This window comes from Phyllobates terribilis, unplaced genomic scaffold (genome assembly GCF_046119375.1).
Source record: "Phyllobates terribilis strain yellow unplaced genomic scaffold, ASM4611937v1 Scaffold_1__5_contigs__length_1240528914, whole genome shotgun sequence".
Taxonomy (NCBI): domain Eukaryota; kingdom Metazoa; phylum Chordata; class Amphibia; order Anura; family Dendrobatidae; genus Phyllobates; species Phyllobates terribilis.
In genome coordinates, this window is record NW_027362761.1 from 855,685,754 (window position 1) to 855,709,589 (window position 23,836).

The 23,836-nt window shown below is 46.4% G+C and overlaps 1 protein-coding gene across 2 annotated transcripts in view; it reads left to right on the forward strand.

Annotated features, from left to right (window-relative positions):
- The window catches only part of LOC141153639 (venom factor-like), a 302,324-nt gene that overhangs the window by 44,840 nt on the left and 233,648 nt on the right, over positions 1-23,836 (forward strand). For both annotated transcript variants that reach the window (XM_073638632.1, XM_073638641.1), the window contains exon 6: positions 2,285-2,367. In XM_073638632.1, the coding sequence (XP_073494733.1) occupies positions 2,285-2,367 (83 nt within the window). The remainder of the gene's footprint in view (positions 1-2,284; positions 2,368-23,836) is intronic.

A 23,836-nucleotide genomic window follows, 5' to 3' on the forward strand; every position in this document is an offset into this window, starting at 1 on the left:
ATTTTTCAAAGCCTGCGCATCAGCTCCCACAGGCCCTGCAGACAAGGGCGCCGCGTCCTGGTGATAAGTGATAGCAGGGCGCCTGTGGGTCACAGCGCCACCTGGTGCCGGTTCTCGGAGCACCCGGATGGCTCTGTCCTTGAACTGTGCAAAGTCCAGGTCAGGGTCCTGTAAGGCCATTGCCCGCAACTGGGTTCGGTGGGTATTGCACAGTAGACCCTCAATTAATTGTTCGGTCAACAGCTTGTCTTCATTTCCCACGCTGTCAGGGTCTGCCTGCTTAATGGCTCTCAGGGCCTCTTGTAGGTTTAGAGCATAGTCTCTTATACTTTCATGTGCCCGTTGTTTGCACCCGTAAAATCTGAGTTTTATCTCGGCTGAGGTGCGGGTGTCAAATGTGTCTTTCAGCCGGGCTAGTATCTCTCTGACAGTCCTCTTCTTCCCAGATGACCAGGACTTTACCTCCCTTTGGGCTGCCCCGATTAACTGGGCCACCAGAATGCTCACTTTTTGCTCTTCTGTGAGGCGGTATACTTGGAAGAGGCTATCAAGTCTTTCCCTAAAGTCACTCAGGGTATGTGACTCCCCTGAGTACTGGGGTAGCCAGGTTGCGCCCGGGATATAGGGCATGGTGAAGGGCATGACCGCAGCAGCGGTTGCGCTGGCGGCCAGTGTGGCAGTGGAGCTCCCCTCGGTGTCCGACATCCTCCTTCCCCCCCTAGTGGACCGTGGCCAACCTTGCGATGCTCTTCTTCCGTAGGCCGCGGCTCCGCAGTCGATCGTCGGGGTTGAGGACCTGGCGTCGCGCTCCGATGACGTCAGCGTCGCTCTTCCTTCCTTCCAGGACCTTACGCAGCGTCGGAGCGTGGGGCGGAGCTTCGGATCTCACGCGCTTTCGGCGTCCACGCCCCTCTTCTTCCTGCGCGGCGTCCCGAAGATGGCGTCTGAAGGCGGGAAGCAGCTGCGGATGGCGGGAAGACGGCAGAAGACGGCGGGAAACGGTCCAAGATGGCGTCTGATGGCGGGAAACGACTCCGGACGGCGGGAAACTTCACCACAGGTAAGTATAAAAGTCTTTTTCAGGCACGCAGTACCCGGTGGTTGCGGGCACGAAATCCTGCCGACTACGCCAAAGTTGACGCGCCCCCTGGGCCTGTGCTGTGCAGGGGATACCCGGAGCCGGATCGCTGGGGGTTGTAGTCTCAGTGTGGCGGTGACCCGGTCCGTGCCCAGGGCGGTCAAACCAGTGGCAGTCTTAGGTAATAACAATGTCCGACTATGCCACCCGTGGATTGCGGTCAGTGGGGACCGCCGCTGCGCTGCAGACCGCTGAGGCTGATGTAATTTGCGCAGCCAAATATGGAATAACTCCCCACGGGAGAAGTATTGCCTCAGGGCTGCTAATGTGAGATGATGGGAGTGATGGTGTGAGCATCCCGATAGTAATGGTGCTGGTGCGGCGATGAAACACAGAGACGTGTGGTGCAGTTCAGGGTCTTTACTGATGGTATAACGCAGACCCTCCCGGGAGTACTGGTTAGAAGTAGGGGCCTGGTCAGTCTGTGAGCAAGCAGGATCTCCCCTGGCCAGGTGGAGTTGTAGGCCTCCCCGACTCTCTGCACTCTTTCCTGGCTGCCTTGCTCTATGCGGGTAGAAGTAGCCCACGTCCCTGAGTATACCGTGTGGTGCTCACCCGTATGGCCGGTGACTTGGGGCCTTCCGTTAGCCTCCGCTTCACGATGGCGGTGCTGGTCCCTTGCTTGTGACCGTGCCTTCGGGTTTCTAAGGCCTGAGGACATGGAATCCCCTGCCGGTTGGATTCTGCTGCTGGACCTGGACGTCCCCACAGCCTCGGACTCCGTGTCCGGGTTTAGTGTCTTCAGCCAAGGCGAGCTTTCTAGCTTCCAGCCTCTGGCACTCGCTCCTGCTCCTACAGAGCTCCTGTTGTAACTCTCCCTGTGTCTGGAACTACACTACCTAATCCCGCCCCAGACCCAGTTTATAAGGGCAGATTCCTCCCCTCCCAGGTCTGGGTGGACCGTGTTGCATGCTTAGGGCTCCTGACCAGAGAAACCTCCCACTTGCTCTCAGACATAATATCTCTATTACTGTGGCAACCAGACCCCTGGGGTGCCACACATCCATATGAATATATAAATGAAAAATCTTTTATTCTATTTTGCTACAAGCTCTCTATTTATCAAGAGTAAATTATCTCAGACAGGAGATTGCATATAGCTTGTGGCCAAATTAAACTATTTTATTATATGTTTTATATTTTCAGCTTTGGCACATGGAAAATCATTGCGAAATTTAGACACGCACCGCAGAAAGAATATACCACACAGTTTGAGGTGCAAGAATACGGTGAGCATCTATTCTAGTAATATGGTCCTGAAGACCAGAATATTTTTGCTCAGTCAACAGATTGTAGGCGGTATGATCTTTGTATGGTTACTCCGAGAGATGGATAGTTTAATGCACTGAAAATAGACCTGCTGTGGAGCGACTTCAAGTCGAATCTCCTCTAATTCATAGGTCCCTGCAATTTTGAACATTTTAAGATTTCATTCATGGAGGTTGGGCCAAAAAAAAATGCTCGCCTCTATTTCATACACACACAAGACAGAGAGCAGGCTAATAAGGGGTGGCTGCGCAGGTTTCCCCATAATGCCTTACAACTTCGACATCATATGATCTAGTGCAGCTAATCAAGGGGGGACTATCACAGCTACTATAAAAAATGAAGGCTGACCAAGCAGCGCAATTTTAGAATCTTACAGTGTAGGTTTAGAAGGTCATAGTGTACATTTTATTCCAGATAGGGATTAAAAAAAAGGCTAAATTTGATTAAGGAGTACTACTGCAGTGATTCATGTGATATAAGGAGGCGCTGTACCTGCATAGTCATTCAGTGTGACTGTGAATTGATTGATCTGAGATATACCACATTAACAGCACCTTAATACCTTAATACCAGTATCCTTCCAAGGGTGGAATCTCAGGGCCATAGATTCTCTCATGTGAGAGAATTGTGCCGATTATGCTAATCTCACTTAGGTCAAACTCTGCGAGGAGTTTGATCCAAGTGTCACGTCAGTGTGATCCGATTCTCTCATATGCGAGAATCACAGTACAGAAATTAATTTCTCCATCTTCTTCATTGTCTTTGTTCGCGTACATCGGACTACACTCGGATGACATCCAAGTGCAGTCCGATGTTTTACATGCACCCATGGACTTGTATGGATGCACGTGATCCAGATGCACTCGCAGCATGCTGGGATTGTTTTCTCATGCTGAATTGGCATGAGAAAAAATTGCAGATCTGCACTGCCCCATAGTCTAACATTGGGCTGAATGCTATCCGATAAAACATTGGATAGCACTTGTCCGTGTTATACGGTCGTGTGAGCTGGCCCTTACACTGCAAACAAGGAGAACAATTTAATACCCCTTTGTCCAAATTTTTTATTTGATTTGATTTATTTTTTCCATAAAAAGACAAAAGAAAAATCTCTACAATCCAAATATGTAAAGACAACTAACAAACTTACAAAGTGAGTGTGTAGTTGTGTGTGTGTATATATATATATATATATATATATATATATATATATATATATATATATATATATATATATATAGTGACAAAGTCACTGGTAAGGTGATAGAGGGAAGATATGTTTCACAGAGGCAATTAGCTTCCGTGAATTGAAACCATGAAGTTTTCTCCAGCATGTTATTTGCTGAGAGGGTTCAACCTCCATTTTAAAAGGGAGTGTTTTTTGTGAATGACCATTGTGAAGGGTGGGAGGTCATTCACCATATCTCCACCTCAGGGTGTGGTCTGGGGTTTAAATACTCGGCCTGCTGAGGCGTTCAGTGAGTCTGGAGAGAGCAACTCCAGACATCTACAGTACAGACTAAAAGTTTGGACACACCTTCTCATTTATAGATTTTTCTGTATTTTCATGACTATGAAAATTGTACATTCACACTGAAGGCATTAAAACTATGAATTAACACATGTGGAATTATATACTTAACAAAAAAGTGTGAAACAACTGAAAATATGTCTTATATTCTAGGTTCTTCAAAGTCTCCTCTTAACAGGTGCTTTGCTGGTGACACTGTTGGGGATTTATTCAAAATTGAAGGCATACTGAACCAGCATGGCTACCACAGCATCTTGCAGCGGCATGCTATTCCATCCAGTTTGCGTTTAGTTGGACCATCATTTATTTTTCAACAGGACAATGACCCCAAACACACCTCCAGGCTGTGTAAGTGTAGCGCCCCGAGGGTTCGGTTGCTACAGGGGTATTGCACTTCAACCAGAGGTGTGATATTCCACTCCCAGGTAAGGATGGAGTGTGGACCAGGGCTCAGTTAGCTGCATACACACACTCACCCCATTTCCGGGGGATAGCTCGACGGTGCTCCCATTTATGCAGTCACAACTGACCATGTCCCTGGTTGGAGTGGGGAGGGGGGAGAGAACCCAGTGATGTAGGAGCAGAGGGGATGGTTTCTGGGGCATAGGAAGGAGCTCATTGGGTGCAGGTCACCTGAGCTCATACACAGAGAAGCAGATAAAAGGTGGGGGCCATCTTAGGAGGGAGTTCAGTTCAGTCCAGTTCAGAAGGGAGAGAGAGCTGAGGCTCAGCCTGAGCTCAGCTCCACGAGGCAGGCCTGGAGAGAAGGCCGGGGCCAGAGAGAAGAAGAGAAGAAGGAGAAGGAAGGAAGGAGAAGAGACAGAGGAGTAGAAAGGCTCCAGAAACAAGAAGGCAGAAGGGACCCTAAGAGAGCAGAACGGACAGCAACCATTGCAAACCCGTGTTATATCGGGTGAAGGGTCAGGCTGTGGAAGGGTACCGGATTCCCAAGTTGGTGGAGGTAAATTATCCCTCAGCCAAGAACCGGAGGTCGTGATCATTTATTGGTGCGACCCCACCGCCAAACCTGCTAGGAAGGCGCCATATAGGATAGCGGGAAGCGGAGGCCAACGCTTGCCCGACACGGTCCGCGGTAGCTGGACAGAAGATTGGTCACTGGTGGGGCACGAGAGGCCAGAGAAAGGACAGAAGGGGGTCCTGTGCCATACTCCTGAATTGCCTGGGGGTTGACCGAGCCCCTCACCTGGTGGACGCAGCACGGCTCGGGCAGTCCTTGCCGACGGAAGTGACTTGGATAACAATTGTGAGTAAAAGACCTTGGACTGCATCATTGGACTCTGTGTGATTTCTGCTGCGCCTGCACCATCACCCCCCAGCATCCATATACACTGCCCTGAGGCTACACTCTTCCCGTGTGGAGTTATCCCATCCCTGCGCTGCGCATCAACACCAGCCTCAGTGGTCTGCCTCGCAGCGGCAGTTATCTCTGACCGCAATCCACGGGTGGCGTAGGCGGACATTCAAATCACTGATAAATAGACTGCCACAATTTGGTCTGACCGCCCTGAGCCACGGGATCGGGTTGCCACTACTACCCCCATCAGCACCGTACACAAGAAGGCCTGGTTCCGGGTACTTCACGGCCCAGGGGGCGAGTCAGCTTTTGGCGCAGTTGGCAGGATTGTGACCAACCCGCCACAAACGGGTATTGCGTGCCTGAAAAGAGACTGTTTCACTGTATTGAAAATGGCGCCTGCCCCGGCAGAACGGACGCCATAATGTGTGCGCCAAAAGACAACAGGAAGCCACCTCCCATCGTGGGCCAGGTCCCAGAATGGCACCAAAGAAGGAGCCCACCCCCAACAGCCATGAGTGCGGCTGTAGAGATGTCCATCAAGGTGGGGGGGCTGCCTCTGAGAGTGATTGTCAGCAGATTGCCCCAGGACCACCCCCAACAGGGGCGGAAAGAGAAGAAAACCGAGGAGCAGGGTGTGGTTTGGATCAGTCTCGCCACATCACACCCGGAGATGGAGAGGAGCACCAACTCCAGCACCCTGGCAAGTGGCCTGCTGCAGGCCGAGGCGACCCCGTACAGCCTCACGGAGCTGATGGCTCAGCTCCCAGCAGAAGACCCTGAGTTCCTGCGGACAGCGCTGGAGGAGTTGGACCGGAGGATGGGCCGGGTGCAGAGGGAAGTCATCGCCGGATGGAGGGAGGAGATGGCCCGGCAGGTCGCGACCCGGCAGCAAGAGACGCTGCCAGCACCCGGCAGTGCGCCTGCCCCCGAGGACAGAGAGAGGAGACCGGAGGCCGAGAACAGCGCTGCCGCGGAGGCAGGTAAGGAAGACACCCCTGCCCTGGGTCCTGACACCGAAGGCTTACCCCTGGATCCCGCCGTGGAGCCAGAAGTCCCGGGAGCCGCTGCAGCTTCCACGCTCCCGCTGCCGGTACGTAGGCCCCAAGCTGCGAACACCGCCGCTGAACCACGCCCCACGTCGTGCCCCCTGACCCCGGGTGCGGTCGGAAGCAGTCCGCTCCAGGCCCGGTTGCAAGGCCTGACCTCCTCAGGCGCCTCCCAACCCCGTGCGCCCCCGGTCCCGAAACCACCACTCCTTGGGACTGACCTGTACAGCCAGCTCGCCGGACCCAATGGAGAACCGGTCCCCGTACCAGAGGGATGGGTTCACCCCAGTCAGCGGAAAAACCTGTCTGCAGAGGCCGAGGCCCCCCTTGCTCCGCTCTTGCACCTACTGCAGCCAGTCATCATTTCTCAGCTCCCGGAGGAAGAGGTCCAGGTAGGATGGGACCAAACCGGGGAGGATGTGATGGGGTTTGCACAGGAGACGCGGATGGCCGCAGTCCGCAGGTGGGAGATTTGTGAGCAACTTGCGAGAGAGGAGCGGGCATGGCGCCAGAGGCATGAGCTGCTGCAGGCCTGGAGCGTGGAACAGAAAATGCGTGCCCGGCGAGACCCCCAAACCGCACGCGGTCCCAGAATCATAGGGACCGTGGTGAAATTCCAACAAGAGGAGGGGTGGGGTTTCATCAGAGACCCGACGACGGACACGGATGTGTTTGTTACCCGGAGAGACGTGGAGAGCCACCTGTCAGAAGGTCACCAGGGGCGGGATCTGTTCCCGGGAGATCGGGTGTCCTACACCAGACACAGAGGTCTGCGGGGGTGGTACGCCATTAACATCCGGAGGGTAGAAGAGGAGCAACACTACCCCGAACCCGGTTATTCAGAGGACCCAGACGGGTCTGAAGAATATTATGAGGAAGAAGGTGCGCAAGGAGGACACCGCTACTGAGGAGCGGCAGCGTACAAATGTATATAGTTACCCGTCAGGGTAAGGAGACTGTTACCTAGAGTTGCCCGGCATCGGGTCAGTTAAAACCGGCTGAGGACTGGGAGCAGCCAACTTAGTGAGCTATCCAGCCGAGGACTGGGAGCGGTCAACTTTGTATATATTTGCCCCCCTACTGGTTTTATAAGAAACTACAACAACTGACCTCAGATCAAAAACCCGTTAGAGGTGGCCGAAGATGAGGTCCAGCAGCTGGATCAGCTATGCCCTGCAGCCACCCCAGGGCCTACGTTGAGGGTTTACGAATGGGTCCCTCCTGTTAAAAGTTTTGCCAAGTTTGCACTTTATTGAAAATGGACACCTGGTCGCAAGTTGCACAGTGGCCAGTGAAGAAGAGAATTAACTTTTAAAAAAATGTTTTACCTGAAAAAGTTTTATATATAGAATTGTTATATATGCTGCTAGGAGAATTGCATGATATTGAAAATGTTTTGCATGATGGCTGATAAAAGAGTTCCGGTGGTATTAAAGATGTAGTATAATGTTTGGTGAAAAAAAACAAACACAACAAAAAAAAACCTTTAATTTTGCATGTTTTGTAAATCAAATGTTTTTGCTCTGTTCCAGCCCGAGGACGTGCTGTGGTTTACGGGGGGGGAATGTAGCGCCCCGAGGGTTCGGCTGCTACAGGGGTATTGCACCTCAACCAGAGGTGTGATATTCCACTCCCAGGTAAGGATGGAGTGTGGACCAGGGCTCAGTTAGCTGCATACACACACTCACCCCATTTCCGGGGGACAGCTCGACGGTGCTCCCATTTATGCAGGCACAACTGACCATGTCCCTGGCTGGAGTGGGGAGGTGGGAGAGAACCCAGTGATGTAGGAGCAGAGGGGACGGTTTCTGGAGCATAGGAAGGAGCTCATTGGGTGCAGGTCACCTGAGCTCGGACACAGAGAAGCAGATAAAAGGTGGGGGCCATCTTAGGAGGGAGTTCAGTTCAGTCCAGTTCAGAAGGGAGAGAGAGCTGACAGGGAGCCGAGGCTCAGCCTGAGCTCAGCTCCACGAGGCAGGCCTGGAGAGAAGGCCGGGGCCAGAGAGGAGAAGAGAAGAAGGAGAAGGAAGGAAGGAGAAGAGACAGAGGAGTAGAAAGGCTCCAGAAACAAGAAGGCAGAAGGGACCCCAAGAGAGCAGAACGGACAGCAACCATTGCAAACCCGCGTTATATCGGGTGAAGGGTCAGGCTGTGGAAGGGTACCGGATTCCCAAGTTGGTGGAGGTAAATTATCCGTGAGCCAAGAACCGGATGTCGTGATCATTTATTGGTGCGACCCCCCCCGCCAAACCTGCTAGGAAGGCGCCATATAGGATAGCGGGAAGCGGAGGCCAACGTTTGCCCGACACGGTCCGCGGTAGCTGGACAGAAGTTTGGTCATTGGTGGGGCACGAGAGGCCAGAGAAAGGACAGAAGGGGGTCCTGTGCCATACTCCTGAATTGCCTGGGGGTTGACCGAGCCCCTCACCTGGTGGACGCAGCAAGGCTCGGGCAGGCAGTCCTTGCCGACGGAAGTGACTTGGATAACAACTGTGAGTAAAAGACCTTGGACTGCATCATTGGACTCTGTGTGATTTCTGCTGCGCCTGCACCATCACCCCCCAGCATCCATATACACTGCCCTGAGGCTACACTCTTCCCGTGTGGAGTTATCCCATCCCTGCGCTGCGCATCAACACCAGCCTCAGTGGTCTGCCTCGCAGCGGTGGTTATCTCTGACCTCAATCCACGGGTGGCGTAGTCGGACATTCAAAACACTGATAAATAGACTGCCACAATTTGGTCTGACCCCTCTGAGCCACGGGATCGGGTTGCCACTACTATCCCCATCAGCACCGTACACAAGAAGGCCTGGTTCCGGGTACCCCACGGCCCAGGGGTGAGTCATAAGGGCTATTTGACCAAGAAGGAGAGTGATGGGGTGCTACGCCAGATGACCTGGCCTCCACAGTCACCAGACCTGAACCCAATCGAGATGGTTTGGGGTGAGCTGGATGGCAGAGTGAAGGCAAAAGGGCCAACAAGTGCTAAGCATCTCTGGGAACTCCTTGAAGATTGTTGGAAGACCATTTCCGGTGACTACCTCTTGAAGCTCATCAAGAGAATGCCAAGAGTGTGCAAAGCAGTCATCAAAGCAAAAGGTGGCTACTTTGAAGAACCTAGAATATAAGACATATTTTCAGTTGTTTCACACTTTTTTGTTAACTATATAATTCCACATGTGTTAATTCATAGTTTTGATGCCTTCAGTGTGAATGTACAATTTTCATAGTCATGAAAATACAGAAAAATCTTTAAATGAGAAGGTGTGTCCAAACTTTTGGACTGTACTGTATGTGTTGAGCTGACCTGAACCATGTGGAGTTGCTAAACTCTGAACAGGCGGATCCCTGCTACCACAAGGACTGTGCTTTGTGTTGCTATTTTGTTTAGCTTTTTCCTGTTTTGCCCAGCGGGCTGTGTTTTCTTTTATCGACTTAAATGTTGGTTTATGCCACACTTAATAAACCAACATGAAATTTAAAGAGACAGCGTACCAGTGTCTTCTTCCGTGTGCAGTTGAGTGAGCGATCTACCACTATATATATACAGGGTGGTCCAAAAGTAGGTGGACAGAAAGTGTAATAAGGTTATGAAGGGGGAGATTTATCAAACATGGTGTAAAGTGAAACTGGCTCAGTTGCCCTTAGCAACCAATCAGATTCCACTTTTCATTCCTCACAGACTCTTTGAAAAAAAAAGTCTTTATTTCCAACAAGATGGGGCCCCTCCACATTATTCAAGCGTAGTCCGCGAGTATCTTGATGAAACATTTCCTAATAAATGGATTGGCCGAAGAGGCCCACTTGATTGGCCGGCACGTTCACCAGACTTGACCCCAATGGATTTTTTCTTTTGGGGAGTACTCAAGGACAAAGTTTATAGTCGAAAACCAAAAAGTGTCAGTGATTTGAAAAATTACATAAGAGATGCATTTCAAGAAATTAATACCCAAAGAGACTTGTGCAAAAAAGTGTGTCGAAGTGTAAGAGGCAGACTTCAAAGCTGTGCAAATTGTAATGGAAAACAGTTTGAGCACCTGCGCTGATAAAATTTAAGGGCTTTTGTATTATTGTTCAGAATAAAATTTAATTGTCAATGTTATGCTTGTGTTAGTAAATATAATTTTATATATAAATCATAATAAATGTCATTATTTTCTGGCCACCTACTTTTGGACCACCCTGTATATATACTGCGATTTGACTCACATCGGCCTAAAAAAAATTCACAGCGCTATTTTACACACTCAGAGAAGACTTAGAGAGCAGGCTGATGATGTCAGGCACAGCCACACTACAGCTATCACATCAAGTGGTCTAGTGCAGCCAGTTAGGGGGATATAACAGGCAGAATAAAAGATGGGGGCTGGCCAATGAGCGCCATTTTATACTTGTACAGTGTTGAGGATAGCAAGTCAGAGCAATAAACTCATTCCACTTATTGATATAAAACGGCCTAGTCTAATTGTAATGTACTACTTTCAGTGCTCAAGCAGTTTAAAGGGAACCGGTCACCAGGTTTTTCCCATATAAAGTAGGGCCAGCACCTGTAAGTCCTCATATAAACCATTCTAGTATAATGTATGTACGTCCCCAATGACGCATCCTACATCATCCACACAGTGTTCCCTTTCACTCTCCTGTGCAGGCGCACTTTTCTCTGCCCTGCCGAGGGCAGAGCAAAGTATTGTACGGTGCATGCACCAGTGCTCTTTGCCCTCACCCCGGATATGTGCATTATAGTACTTTGCTCTGCCCTCGGCAGGGCAGAGAGAAGTGCGCCTGCGCAGGAGCTCGATGGTGGACACTGTGGAGATGATGTAGGATGCGTCATCCACACAGAGCAATGAGGAGGACGGTGATCAAAAGAAGAGATGAGGCACCGAATCAATACCAGCGACACCCTTTGAACAGCACAGCACTGTAGGTGAGTATAATAAAAGCTATTTTTATGTTATGCAAAGCACATTGGGAACATAGACACAGCATTCTAGAATGCTGTGTCTAAGAGGGATTACAGGTGATGCCCGCTTTATATGGTAAAAACCTGGTGACAGGTTCCCTTTAACCCCTTCATGACCGGAGCATTTTCCGTTTTTTCGTTTTTGTTTTTTGCTCCCCTTCTTTCCAGAGCCAGAACTTTTTTATTTTTTGTTCAATATTGGCATGTGAGGGCTTATTTTTTACGGGACGAGTTGTACTTTTAAACACCATCACTGGTTTTACCATATCATGTACTGGAAAACGGGGAAAAAATTCCATGTGCGGTGAAATTGGAAAAAAATGCAATTCCACAGTTGTTTTTTTTTTTTTCTTTCCACGTTCACTAAATGCTAAAACTGACCTGCCATTATAATTCTCCAGGTTATTATGAGTTCGTAGACACCAAACATGCACAGGTTCTTTTTTACTTAAGTGGTGAAAAAAAATTCCAAAGTTTGCTAAAAAAAAAAATAAAAAAAAAAATAAAAAAATGGCGCCATTTTCCAAGACCCGTAGCGTCTCCATTTTTCAGGATCTAGGGCTGGGTGAAGGCTTATTTTTTTCATTGATTGACAGCGGAATTTAACTAGTTAACAGCCGCGGGTGGATCACGATTCCACCCGAGGCTGTTGCAGGGACATGTCAGCTGTAAGAATCAGCTGACATGTGCCCGGTTCAGTGCGAGCTCAGCGCCGGAACAGGGGGTGCTGGCGTGGTGCGTACTATTACATACCACGTCAGAAAGGGGTTAAACATGGGAGTGCTAGTCTGTGAATACTAATGCAAATATTCAAGTGATATATAAGGAAGTTCTGTAGCTGTTTTATCACTCAGTGTGACTGAATTCATTGATCTGAGAGATATTGCAGTAACAGCACCTTAATAGCAGGCTTTTTTTAAATTCTTCATGTAGTAGTGGAGGAGGTGATAGTCTACCCCTGATACTAGAAAGGGTTTAAAGCACGTTCTTGAAGTTATAACCCTCTGGGGCTGCAGTTTGGCCTAGGTAGAGTTAACTGTAACAACCGGCCAAGTAGGGGGAGTGCTAGTGCCAAGAGCAGGAAGCGAGCACAATCAGTAGTGTGCAGTACTGCAGAAAGCTAACAGGTTCTGTAAGGGCTGCTGGGGTAGAAGTGGGCCTAGTATCCCTGACAGTGGATCACCAGAGAATCCCTCCACAAGAGTCCCCTTAGCCGGCCTGGGAACCTCGAGAAAGTCGTCGGAGGCCTGGGGGCACATTCTGTCTGCGAGGCTGCAGAAGAAGTCAGGACTAGTGATGAGCTCGCCACTATTCGATACTTGCTCCAGCCCCTCAGTGCTCGAGATGCTCGGTGCTCGGCGAGCATTTTTGAATTGCTCGGGTGGGAGCTTGAGTCCCTGCCCCGCAATTTGGCGCTGTTTAGACAGCGAATTAACATGCAGGGATTGCCTGCCAGTCACTGCAATGCCGCAGCCATGTTGGTTGTGGCATTACAGTGATTAGCTGGCCGCATAGCGTCATCGGGTCTATATAAGACCCGGTACCCTATGCTCATCACAGCCTACCCGTCAGACAGGCAGATTAGGGAGAGGTGCTGCTGAGTGAGGGAGAGAATTGGCATTTATTCTAGTGAGGTATTCCACACTATTCTGAATCTAAACTAACAGTCCTTCTAAGGACTAATTCTCATGCATATTAATCCTGGTGATAGCAGTAGTTAGGCAGGCAGAGTTTGTGGAGGGCGTATACAACAGAATAGGGTCAATTGCATGTTCTTTCTGCAACTGTTACTCATATCCATAGCCCTAGATATCAGGGCTAATAATTTATTTGCTCTTAATCCTGATTATTTTGTTGAAAAGCAATATAATACACAATTTTTACTGCTCCATTTGCTTGTTAGCAGCATACAGCCAGATTTGGTTGAGTTTAATAGCATTGCTGTATTGTGGAAGCAGAGAAACTTGTTCATCATCAGGCGTGATCCTATATTACTGTGGTAACAATCCTGACTTTTTGGGAACGTGACAAATATTATACTCCATTTAAAGTCTGCCAGTTGTGTGTTCAAACTTAATAACATTTAGTCGCTGATCGATACCATATCTATTAGGCCACTACCTAAAACCGTGGTCATCAGACGTGATCCTATATTAATGTAGTAATAATCCTGACATTTTTGGGAACTTGACAAATATTATACTCTGTTTAGAATGGGAAAGGTGTGTGGCAAGAGACGGGGAAGTGGACGTGATGGTGCAATCAGAGGCCGAGGCCGTGGGCAAGCTGAAATTGTGCCTGCTGAGGGAGCACAACAGGCACCCACATCATGTTGTCCTAGCTTCCTGTCTCACTTTCTAGGGGGCCACTTAACACCACTCTTGAAGCCAGAGCATTGTAAAAATGTTGTTGGTTGGATAGGAAATAATGCTTCCAGTCAGTTTGCCACCACCCTGTCTTCAACAAGGTCCAGTCTCAGTAGCCGTGAGTCTGGAACACATATTCCTCACCCTGATCCTCCTTCCTCCCATCATGCCGAGTGCCTGGAGACAAGCGATCCCACACTTGGACACTCCGAAGAACTTTTCACTTTTCCATTTATACAACCCCTAGCAAAAATTTTGGAATCACCGGGCTCGGAGGATGTTCATTAATTTGTTTTTAATGTTGTTGAAAAAAAGCAGATCACAGACATGGCACAAAACTAAAGTCATTTCAAATGGCAACTTTAGGGCTTTAAGAAACACTAAAAGAAATCAAGATTAAAAATGTGGTACTCAGTAAGGGTAATTTTTTTCAGACCAAGCAAAGGGAAAAAAATATGGAATCACTCAATTCTGAGGAAAAAATTATGGAAACACCCTGTAAATTTTCATTTCCAAAACTAACACCTGTATCAAATTAGATCTGCTCGTTAGTCTGCATCTGAAAAGGAGTGATCACACCTTGGAGAGCTGTTGCACCAAGTGGACTGACATGAATCATGGCTCCAACACGAGAGTTGTCAATTGAAACAAAGGAGAGCATTATCAAACTCTTAAAAGAAGGTAAATCATCATGCAATGTTGCAAAAGATGTTGGTTGTTCACAGTCAGCTGTGTCTAAAATCTGAACCAAATACAAACAACATGGGAAGGTTGTTAAAGGCAAACATACTGGTAGACCAAGGAAGACATCAAAGCGTCAAGACCGTAAACTTAAAGCAATATGTCTCCAAAACAGGAAATGCACAACAAAACAAATGAGGAACGAATGGGAGGAAACTGGAGCCAATGTCTTTGACCGAACTATAAGAAACCACATAAAGGAAATGGGATTTACATACAGAAAAGCTAAACATAAGCCATCATTAACACCTAAACAGAAAAAATAAGGTTACAATGGGCTAAGGAAAAGCAATCGGGGACTGTGGATGACTGGATGAAAGTCATATTCAGTGATGAATCGCGAATCTGCATTGGGCAAGGTGATTATGCTGGAACTTTTGTTTGGTGCCGTTCCAATCAGATTTATAAAGATGACTGCATGAAGAGAACATGCAAATTTCCACAGTCATTGATGATATGGGGCTGCATGTTAGGTAAAGGCACTGGGGAGATGGCTGTCATTACATCTTCAATAAATGCCCAAGTTCACATTGATATTTTGGACAGTCTTCTTATCCCATCAATTGAAAGGATGTTTGGGGATGATGACATCATTTTTCAAGATGATAATGCATCATGCCATAGAGCAAAAACGGTGAAAACATTCCTTCAAAGAAGACACATAAGGTCAATTTCATGGCCTGCAAATAGTCCGGATCTCAATCCAATTGAAAATCTTTGGTGGAAGTTGAAGAAAATGGTCCATGACAAGGCTCCAATCTGCAAAGCTGATCTGGCAACAGCAATCAGAGAAAGTTGGAGCCAGATTGATGAAGAGTACTGTTTGTCACTCATTAAGTCCATGCCTCAGAGACTGCAAGCTGTTATTAAAGCAAGAGGTGGTGCAACAAAATACTAGTGATGTATTGGAGTGTTCTTTTGTGCGTTTATTTTTCATGATTCCATAATTTTTTCCTCAGAATTGAGTGATTCCATAATTTTTTCCCTCTGCTTGGTCTGAAAAAAATTACCCTTACTGAGTACAGCATTTTTAATCTTGATTTCTCTTAGTGTTTCTTAAAGCCCTAAAGTTGCCATTTGAAATGACTTTAGTTTTGTGCCATGTCCGTGATCTGCTTTTTTTCAACAACATTAAACAACTGAATGAACATCCTCTGAGCCCGGTGTTTCCATAATTTTTGGGCCTCTCGCCAAGCACGCTTGAAGCGAGGCATGAGGAGATCGCATGTAGCGATGCAAAAATATTTGAGCAGCCACGGTCACACAAAGGTGATGGTGGGAAAGTACAATTACTGTTGCAAGAGTTGGATGATGATGAGATACAATTGCAGTTGAATAGCTATAATCTGCTTAACTTACGAAGAAAATCATCTCAGTATCAACAATATATAAAAGCTAAGAGGTATCTCTTAAAATATAACCTTTAATAAATCTCTAAAAATAGTTTATACCTCTGATATCCAATACCAGCTATTCATTAGCCCCTATTAACTTCAGGACACACGATATGACCAACTAAAAATATAATGGCCGATGATGTTCGTTTTGTCCTGACCGTTAAATAACTTAAACAATAATAAAGTGCTATCCTGATTAACCAACATTAATAGTATGTGTAGATCTCACCCATTTCTTGCATATGGACATCATCCAGGGTTTTTCATTTAGTTCACTCAATTTGTTCTTTAAGGATATAGAAATCTACCCTGTCGTGCCTCTGGTGTTAGCTCCTGCCCTAAGAAGGGCAGTACCCAAATGCATCTTATAACATAACACACAAAAAATCCCTCCCGACGTGTTTCTTTCTCCTTATGGAGAATTCCTCAGGGGAGTATGTTTGGTATTTTGGGGAGCACTAGTAATGCAGAAGAGCAAAAAGTGACTCTGTGCTATAAAGTGCAAAGTGACTTAAAAACGTAACTTAATGAACCTCACAGTGGTGAGTATCCATCTCCGTGGTGCAGAATGCTGTTACCACCTTCAAAAATGCAAAGGGAAAGAGAGATACAATTGCCAGCAAGTCAGGGGGAGGCCCAGGGTGCGTACGTGGAAGACGAGGTGGTGGACAATGAAGTCACTGATCCAACCTGGGAAGGTGTCATGCATAGCGAGGACAGCAGCACAGAAAGGGAGGAAGCCGTAGCACCACAACAGGCAGGAAAAAGCAGTGGGGTGGCCACAGACACAAGGCGGGCAACTGTTCCCCAGAACACAAACAGGAGAGAAGTTGCCAGTCCAGTCCAACTGTTAGGACTTACAGAGTCTGGCTCTTTTTTAAAGACTGTCCAGTTAACTCCAAAAAGGCCATTTGCAACATCTGCCATGTCGGCATCAGCAGGGGCAGCAAAACTACCAGCCTGACCACCACCAGCATGCTGAGGCACATGACAGCAATGTACCCAACTAGTTGGGCCAAATGCCAGGGTCCAGAACCAGTGTCTGCGGGTGACACCACTGCCTGTTCCGCTGTTGTATGTGCATGCCAATCCCCTGTCCATGGCACAGGCGAAGATGCCTCCCACACTGCACCCGTTGTTGCACACTTGCAACCACCACCATCAGCAACCACATCCAGGTCCTTGTCCCAGCGCAGTGTTCAGTTGTCCCTTCCCCAGTCCATTGAATGCAAACGCAAATACGCAGCCAACCACCCACAATCCACAATACTAAACTGCCACATTTCTCAGTTGCTTGCACTGGAAATGTTGCCTTTTAGGCTCATGGAGACGGAAGCTTTCCGCAACCCCAGCCACCACTATTTCTCCCGGTGTGCCGTCCCCGCATTACACGAGCACGTGTCCCACAACATTAGCTGTGCCCTCAACAACGCAGTTACTGGGAAAGTCCACCTAACCACGGACACGTGGACAAGTGCTTGTGGCCAGTGACGGTATATCTCACTGATGGCACACTGGATTAATATTGTGGAAGCTGGGACCCAGTTGAACCCTGGGACGGAACACATCCTCCCGATGCCGAGGATTGCGGGCCCTGGGTCACTTAGGATTTCCTCACATTCTACAGCTCCTGCACCTCATCCTCTTCAGCCTCCATCTCCAAAATGACCACATCAGTCAGAAGCTGGAAGCACTGCCTCAGCCGAGTGGCGACAGGCTGTGCTGAAGCTAATATGCTTAGGTGACCAACCTCTCGCCGCATCACAGTTGTTGAAAGCTGTAACAGAGCAGGCAGATCTGTGGCTCTCACCACTGAACCTACAGCCAGGCATGATTGTCTGTGACAATGGCCGAACCTGGTGGTAGCTCTGAGGCTTGGCAACCTCGCACGCATACTATGCCTGGCCCATGTGCTCAATCTACTGGTTCAGCAGTTTCTCAAAACCTATCTGGATCTGCCTAAGCTGCTTGTGAAAGTACACCACATGTGTGCCCATTTCAGAAAGTCAGCTACAGCTTCCGGCGCCCTCGCCATGCTTCAGCACCGTTTGCAGCTTCCAGCTCACCGATTGGTTGGCAATGTCACCACGCATTGGAACTCAATGTTTCATATGTTGGGAAAGATTTGTGAGCAGCAGAGGGCAGTTGTTGAATACCAGCTGCAACACGCCCATCGGTATTCAGGTCAGCCTCCCTACATAAGAGCTGATGAGTGGGCATGGATGTCTGACATCTGTGCCATCTTCCAAAACTTTGAGGACTCCATCAAGATGTTGAGTGGCGATGACGCTCTGTCAACTGAAACGCTCGCTACTTACAATTGAAGAGGAGGCATTGCAGGCGGAGCACGATGAGATGGAGCAAGGAACTATACAGGGTGATGCTACACAACCCAGCCTTATATCATCTTAACGCGGATTGGGTGATAATGAGGAGGAGGAGGAACAGGAGCTGGTTTCCTGCACTACAGACGGTACTACCCACACAACATTCATACCGTCCATTCAGCGTGGATGGCCTGAGGAGAGGGAGGATGAGGAGGAGAGCATGGACAGTCATCAGCTGGAGATGAGTGTTGTTCATTGTCGTCGAATACATCTCTTCCACAGTGCATTACTTGATTAATATTTTCCATGCACTCGTTGACCGATTCATATTTTTTAATGGTGATCTTTACTCACAAATTCATAAAAGCAGGCAGGGTTGCTTGTGTCCCTTCACAATTTGTTGCTACCACGTCCAAACAAAACATTTTGTGGCCGGTTAAAATCTATTTTTTATTGTACAATATTACCTGTCTTATCTGAGATTAGTGTACTGGTGACCTATAGCAGTAGGGATAGCGTCTTACAGGCATTTAGTCAGGGGTTATTGTATTATAGTCTGTGCTGAAAAAAAAATTATATTCTTATCTATTCCCTATTGATAACGCTGTTAGCTGCTTTTAAAATAGGGACAGGTGCTAGATGGTATTATCAGCTGGAAATAAGTGTTCATTCTGGATGTGTCTGATCATGTCTCACACACTACATGGCCAGATAAGGTAGTACAATTTTATAATTACATTTACTGGTGAATGTATTTTTCACCGTTGAAAGAAATGCAAAAGGGCAAAAACGCATCAAAAACACAACGCGTGAACATAGCCCAAGGTTTGAAGGAGCATTTTTGTTTTTGGTTATTTATTTTGCCTTATATGTAAGTCATTACCCTGGAAAGAAAATGTTTCTTAACATTTTTTCCAGGAAAATCCATTTTGGCTTCGTTTTTGTATGTTTTATTGCCAGTTCGTAAAAGTGGCATAATACTCTGACAACATTGTTCACAGCAGTGACCTGGGAGTCAGAGATGCTTCAAGGGGTCTTCTCCATGCTGTCTCCATGTCATTTGAGCACTGTTTTCATCGATTTGACCAATTTTTAGGCCCCAATTTTGAGCAATGAGCACCCAAGCATTTTAGTGCTCGCTCATCACTAGTCAGGACTCAAGTACTCAGAGGTGGAGAGAAATGGGATCCAGATATACTGTCATTGATGAGGAAGAGTCTCTAGGGCTAGAGAAGAAAGCAACCAAGATGCTTCACCTACATCAGGAACCAGGGCTGAAGTTGTATCGGTACATGTGGGAAAGATGACAACCCATTGGGCATTATGCTGCCCTGGTTCCAGAAGAGGAATTCCTGGAGTCAAAAGAGGCCGGCTGGCCAGAAGTAAGTGGAAGACACCACATACACAGCAGCACACCAGAGGGAGGACACACTTTGTCTGTAGGGTGCCAAAGCGAGCAGGGGCTACAGCTCGCCCACGACTACCTCTTTTGGGCACCTTATATTCACACACTGCAAACAGAGTGGGCAGTATTAAACCCCTTAATGCTATTTTTGCAACTAAAACTAAATTCTGAATCCAAGACTGTGTCACAAAGTATGTTTCATGCATTGTAAGATGGGCAAGCTGTTTTTTTTAACTTCCTAAAAAAATCAACATAATCCAGAAATTTAAGCACAACTACCTCACAAAGTGTGCACGTTATAAATAAATATTTATTTTTGTACACTTTGTTGCTGAATAGTTCAATATTACACCAATACACTCCACCAAAATATATTGCTATTGGGACATGAATCTACCTAGCTTTTCTTGTTCTATCCTATTTTGTAAAGGAACTTGGATGTGTTGTTTTTGAAATATTTTAAAGAAATGTCACATTTTAGTTTTTAAATACATGTTTTAATTGCCCAATTCAGTAACTGTACAATGTGCACACTGCATGGTGATGCCAACACTTCACTTCTGGTCGTGAACCTATGTGTAGCTACTTAGCAACATAGTATTTTAGGGATACAGTATGTAGTACATTGCATTTTTGTTGAAGGGGGTTAGATGAAATTTAAACAAAAAAGGTATAAAAAAATAAATGCAAATAGTTTAAAGGCTTTGAAACTGTTTTACTAGTAGTATTTAACAATCTCATTCACCACAAAAATACTTCTTGCTGTTGGCTCAAATTACTTTCGGTGCGTGTGCCTATGGAGCAACCTAGTATTTTAGGGTTAAGGAACTTTTGATAAGAATGGGTGAGCGGAGAATTTAAAACAAAACTTATTTATACCTCCTAATAAAGAAAAATTTGAACGAAATTATACACAGTTACACACGTTTTACTTTTTGGAGACAGCTGAACAATATATGACACCTATTTAGTAAAGAGGTATCATATCTATGAAATGACAATATAGTGTAACACAGCATAGAGCAAGAAAATAAAACCTAACTTTTAATGAAATACATAAAAAAGGAGAATGCCTTAATTTAGATGAATGAAAAGACAAAAATTATGACCTGATATGTTTCATAACACTGGGAAATTTTCAAGCCATATCATTGTAATGCTACGGAGTATAGTGATAGTCATACCACTCATCTCAATTACAGCATGATGATATAGTCTCTGACAGCAGCACCATGAGCTGGAATCAGTGTTCTGTTCAATCCACTTTCTTCGCCGCCATAACATTTAATGTTCTGCAGAGTGGAATTTCCATTAAATCAATGACATCTGTAGGTGTTTTGCTCCATAGTCCCCTAATCCACAGCACCCTGTGGGTATGGAACATACTGCACCAGAACAACTTCTTCCAGTTGATTTATTGGAAGAGCTGAGCAGCCAGCCTTTGTTCTCAGATAAAATGTGGCCGGAGGAGACAGAGAACACAATTTTAATGTCAAACTGTGTTTCTGGCTCTGCTAGCCATGGTGTTAGCGGCATTTGCAGTAGTAGTATCCTTCTGAGCAAAGACAAATCATGAGGTGTGAATCGAGCAGGGGGGCAAGGAGCGCAGGCCATTACTTAAACCGACGCAATGGCAAAAACACTAACTAGAATGCAAGAGGGGATGGAGGAAGAACAGAAACTTGCACCTATTCATCACTGCCCAGTGTCTGTTAGGGACCCTCAAAGTCCATGTTACATGCTGCAGGATTTGAAGGAAGGCGAGGAAGATGAGGATCAGCAACTGGTAGATATGGTGGGAGACATAGCCCTGGCACAGCAAGGGAATGAGGCTAACTGTCACAGTGAAAATGATAATGATGTTGATGACGCTGACCATGAGAAACAACTGTTGCTGCTGAATAATGAAAATTATCCAACGGGTCCTCAGTCGTGTTGGTGAGCATGGTAAGCAGTATGCTGCAATAATTGTTGGATGATATATTATTAACATAAAGCAAAGCAGTAAATATTGGATAGCCACACTTTTAGACTCTCAATATAAAAACAATATGGGGGATTTATTTTGGCTTCCAAAATGGAGTCCAAATTGGCTTATTACCAGTATAAATAGTGTTACCTCCTTTGACAAAATTTAGCTGAGTGGATGCCTGCCACCTACATGATTGACCAGCAGACTTCTCTGGGATCCCCAGATACAATGCTCCCCCTCCTGTGCCAGTGATAGCGCTACAACAAGTAGCTGAAACAGTAGCAACAGCTGCACTATATTTATCATGATTGACCAAATTTTTTATCAGCCAATTCAACAGCCGGAAGCACTTCAGCAAATAGAAACTCTCCATCTGAACAGCCAGTCCTTTCTTTGGCAGATATCCTGAGCCTCGATCCCAGGATATCTTTTGGGTCAACAGATTGTACCTGTGGTAAGAACTGGCCCAGTTTATTATGGGTGTAGTGTTATGTCTATAAAAAACAAAGATATTTTCTCTTAATCGCACTGTGCGATTCATATATTAGCGGCTATCCAGGACATATATTGCAATGAATGCAACAGGTGACGATGCTCAGCACTATTACAGGAGAAAAATCCATAATATCAAGAAAGATGTGGCAACACTTAATTCCATTAAACATGCACTTTTATTTAGTCAAGTATGGTGACCTGGACCATGTAGATGGCGCTCCTGTCAGCTCCAGTAATGTCATGTCTAGCCTCCAGTTTAATACCAGAAAGAAAGTTCAGTGCAGTTGGTGGTTTTATCGCACCCGATCTGACCAGGTTATCCACCACAAGAGTGGAAAGCCCAACATTTGGTAAAATGAATCAAGCTTAGATCAGTGCTGACTTTTATACATCTTCAGCTTATACCAATCAAATTGGCCATACCATCTGCCTGCCTGACTGTCCGTTGTCTATGTTCTACACCATTCTGCTGTCGCCAGTGCAGATGACCCACACTTAACTGTTCATATACTCTCTGTACATCATGAAATCTATACTGTAGCACTGCTGCGGCTTAGGCTGCCATTGCTGACCTTACACTGCCAGACATCTCCTTGCCTGCCATGTTATAATTCGCTACCATGTGGCTTCTGCCACTGCCACTGCACAGCCATGGCAGGCACATAACTCTCCTGTCTGCCCACTGTGTTTTATGGCACTATACTTTACTTTTTCTGCCATTATTGCCATTACACTACCAAACATCTCCTTGCCTGCCTCATCATATTTTTCCACTGTGGGGCTTCTCACACTGTTGCTGCACAGTCACGCCAGTCACACATCTCCTAAATGCACAAGGTGTTTTATAGTGCTAGAACATACTGCTGTTGGGAAGCATACTCCCTTGAGGATACACAAACATGGAATGGCTCTCAAAATAGAGATCCTTTTTTTATAAGGCCTGTTGACAAACCATTGCTTCTTCACATTGAAAATAGTTAGTTTTTTGGATGGCTTGATAAAAAGCCTTTCAAATTGTTTAATCATTTTGAGAAAAGCAAACCTGCTGAGGATCCCAAAAAGGGATTTTTTTTTACTCTTTGTTAAGAAGCCATTACTTTTTCACATTCAAAACTGCACAACTGTTTTTGATCCTTAAATAAAGGGATACTGTTTGGACTGCTTGTGAAAAACCTATCACGTCTTTATTTAACAAAGAACAAAGTTCCTGTTATTCCACAAATGGATAATTTTTGCATCCCATTCCGCATAAAAAAGCCATGGCTTTTTCTGTATGCACTGCCTGTGTATAAACACCTGCAATGCAGGCATCTGAGACTAATAGGGATAATTTTTAGACCATTTTTACAACTTAAGTAGCCTAAAAAGTCTGATACTGCAGTGTGTTGTTAAATAGGCTGTTGTTTACCATCGGATACCATTCATTTTCACCTAGCCTGATAGATTGAGGACACATGGGCATTAATAAGGCTTTGTTTGCATTTAAAAGCTCAAAAGGGGTTTAAAGGGAATTTGTCATCAGGTTTTTGCTACCTCATCTAAGAGCAGCATAATGTAGGAAAAGAGACCCTGATTCCAACTATGTATCAGTTAGTTTACTGGGTGCAGCAGTTGGGACACAATCTGAGATTTTAGGTGTAGCATGTAGCAGAGCTCAGAATGCTGACCTCGTCCACACCATGGCTTTCTGGGTACATTGTCTATTAACAGTATGCTGCTTATCAGAGGAGGGGCATGGTCGGACCACTTGGCAGGAGCGAGCTAGTCTGGGCATTGATAATCTCCTAGTGATAAAACATTCATTGTATGCAAGCAACAGCACATAGCCTAATAAGCGACACATCCCTGAAATCTGTGTCTCAGCCC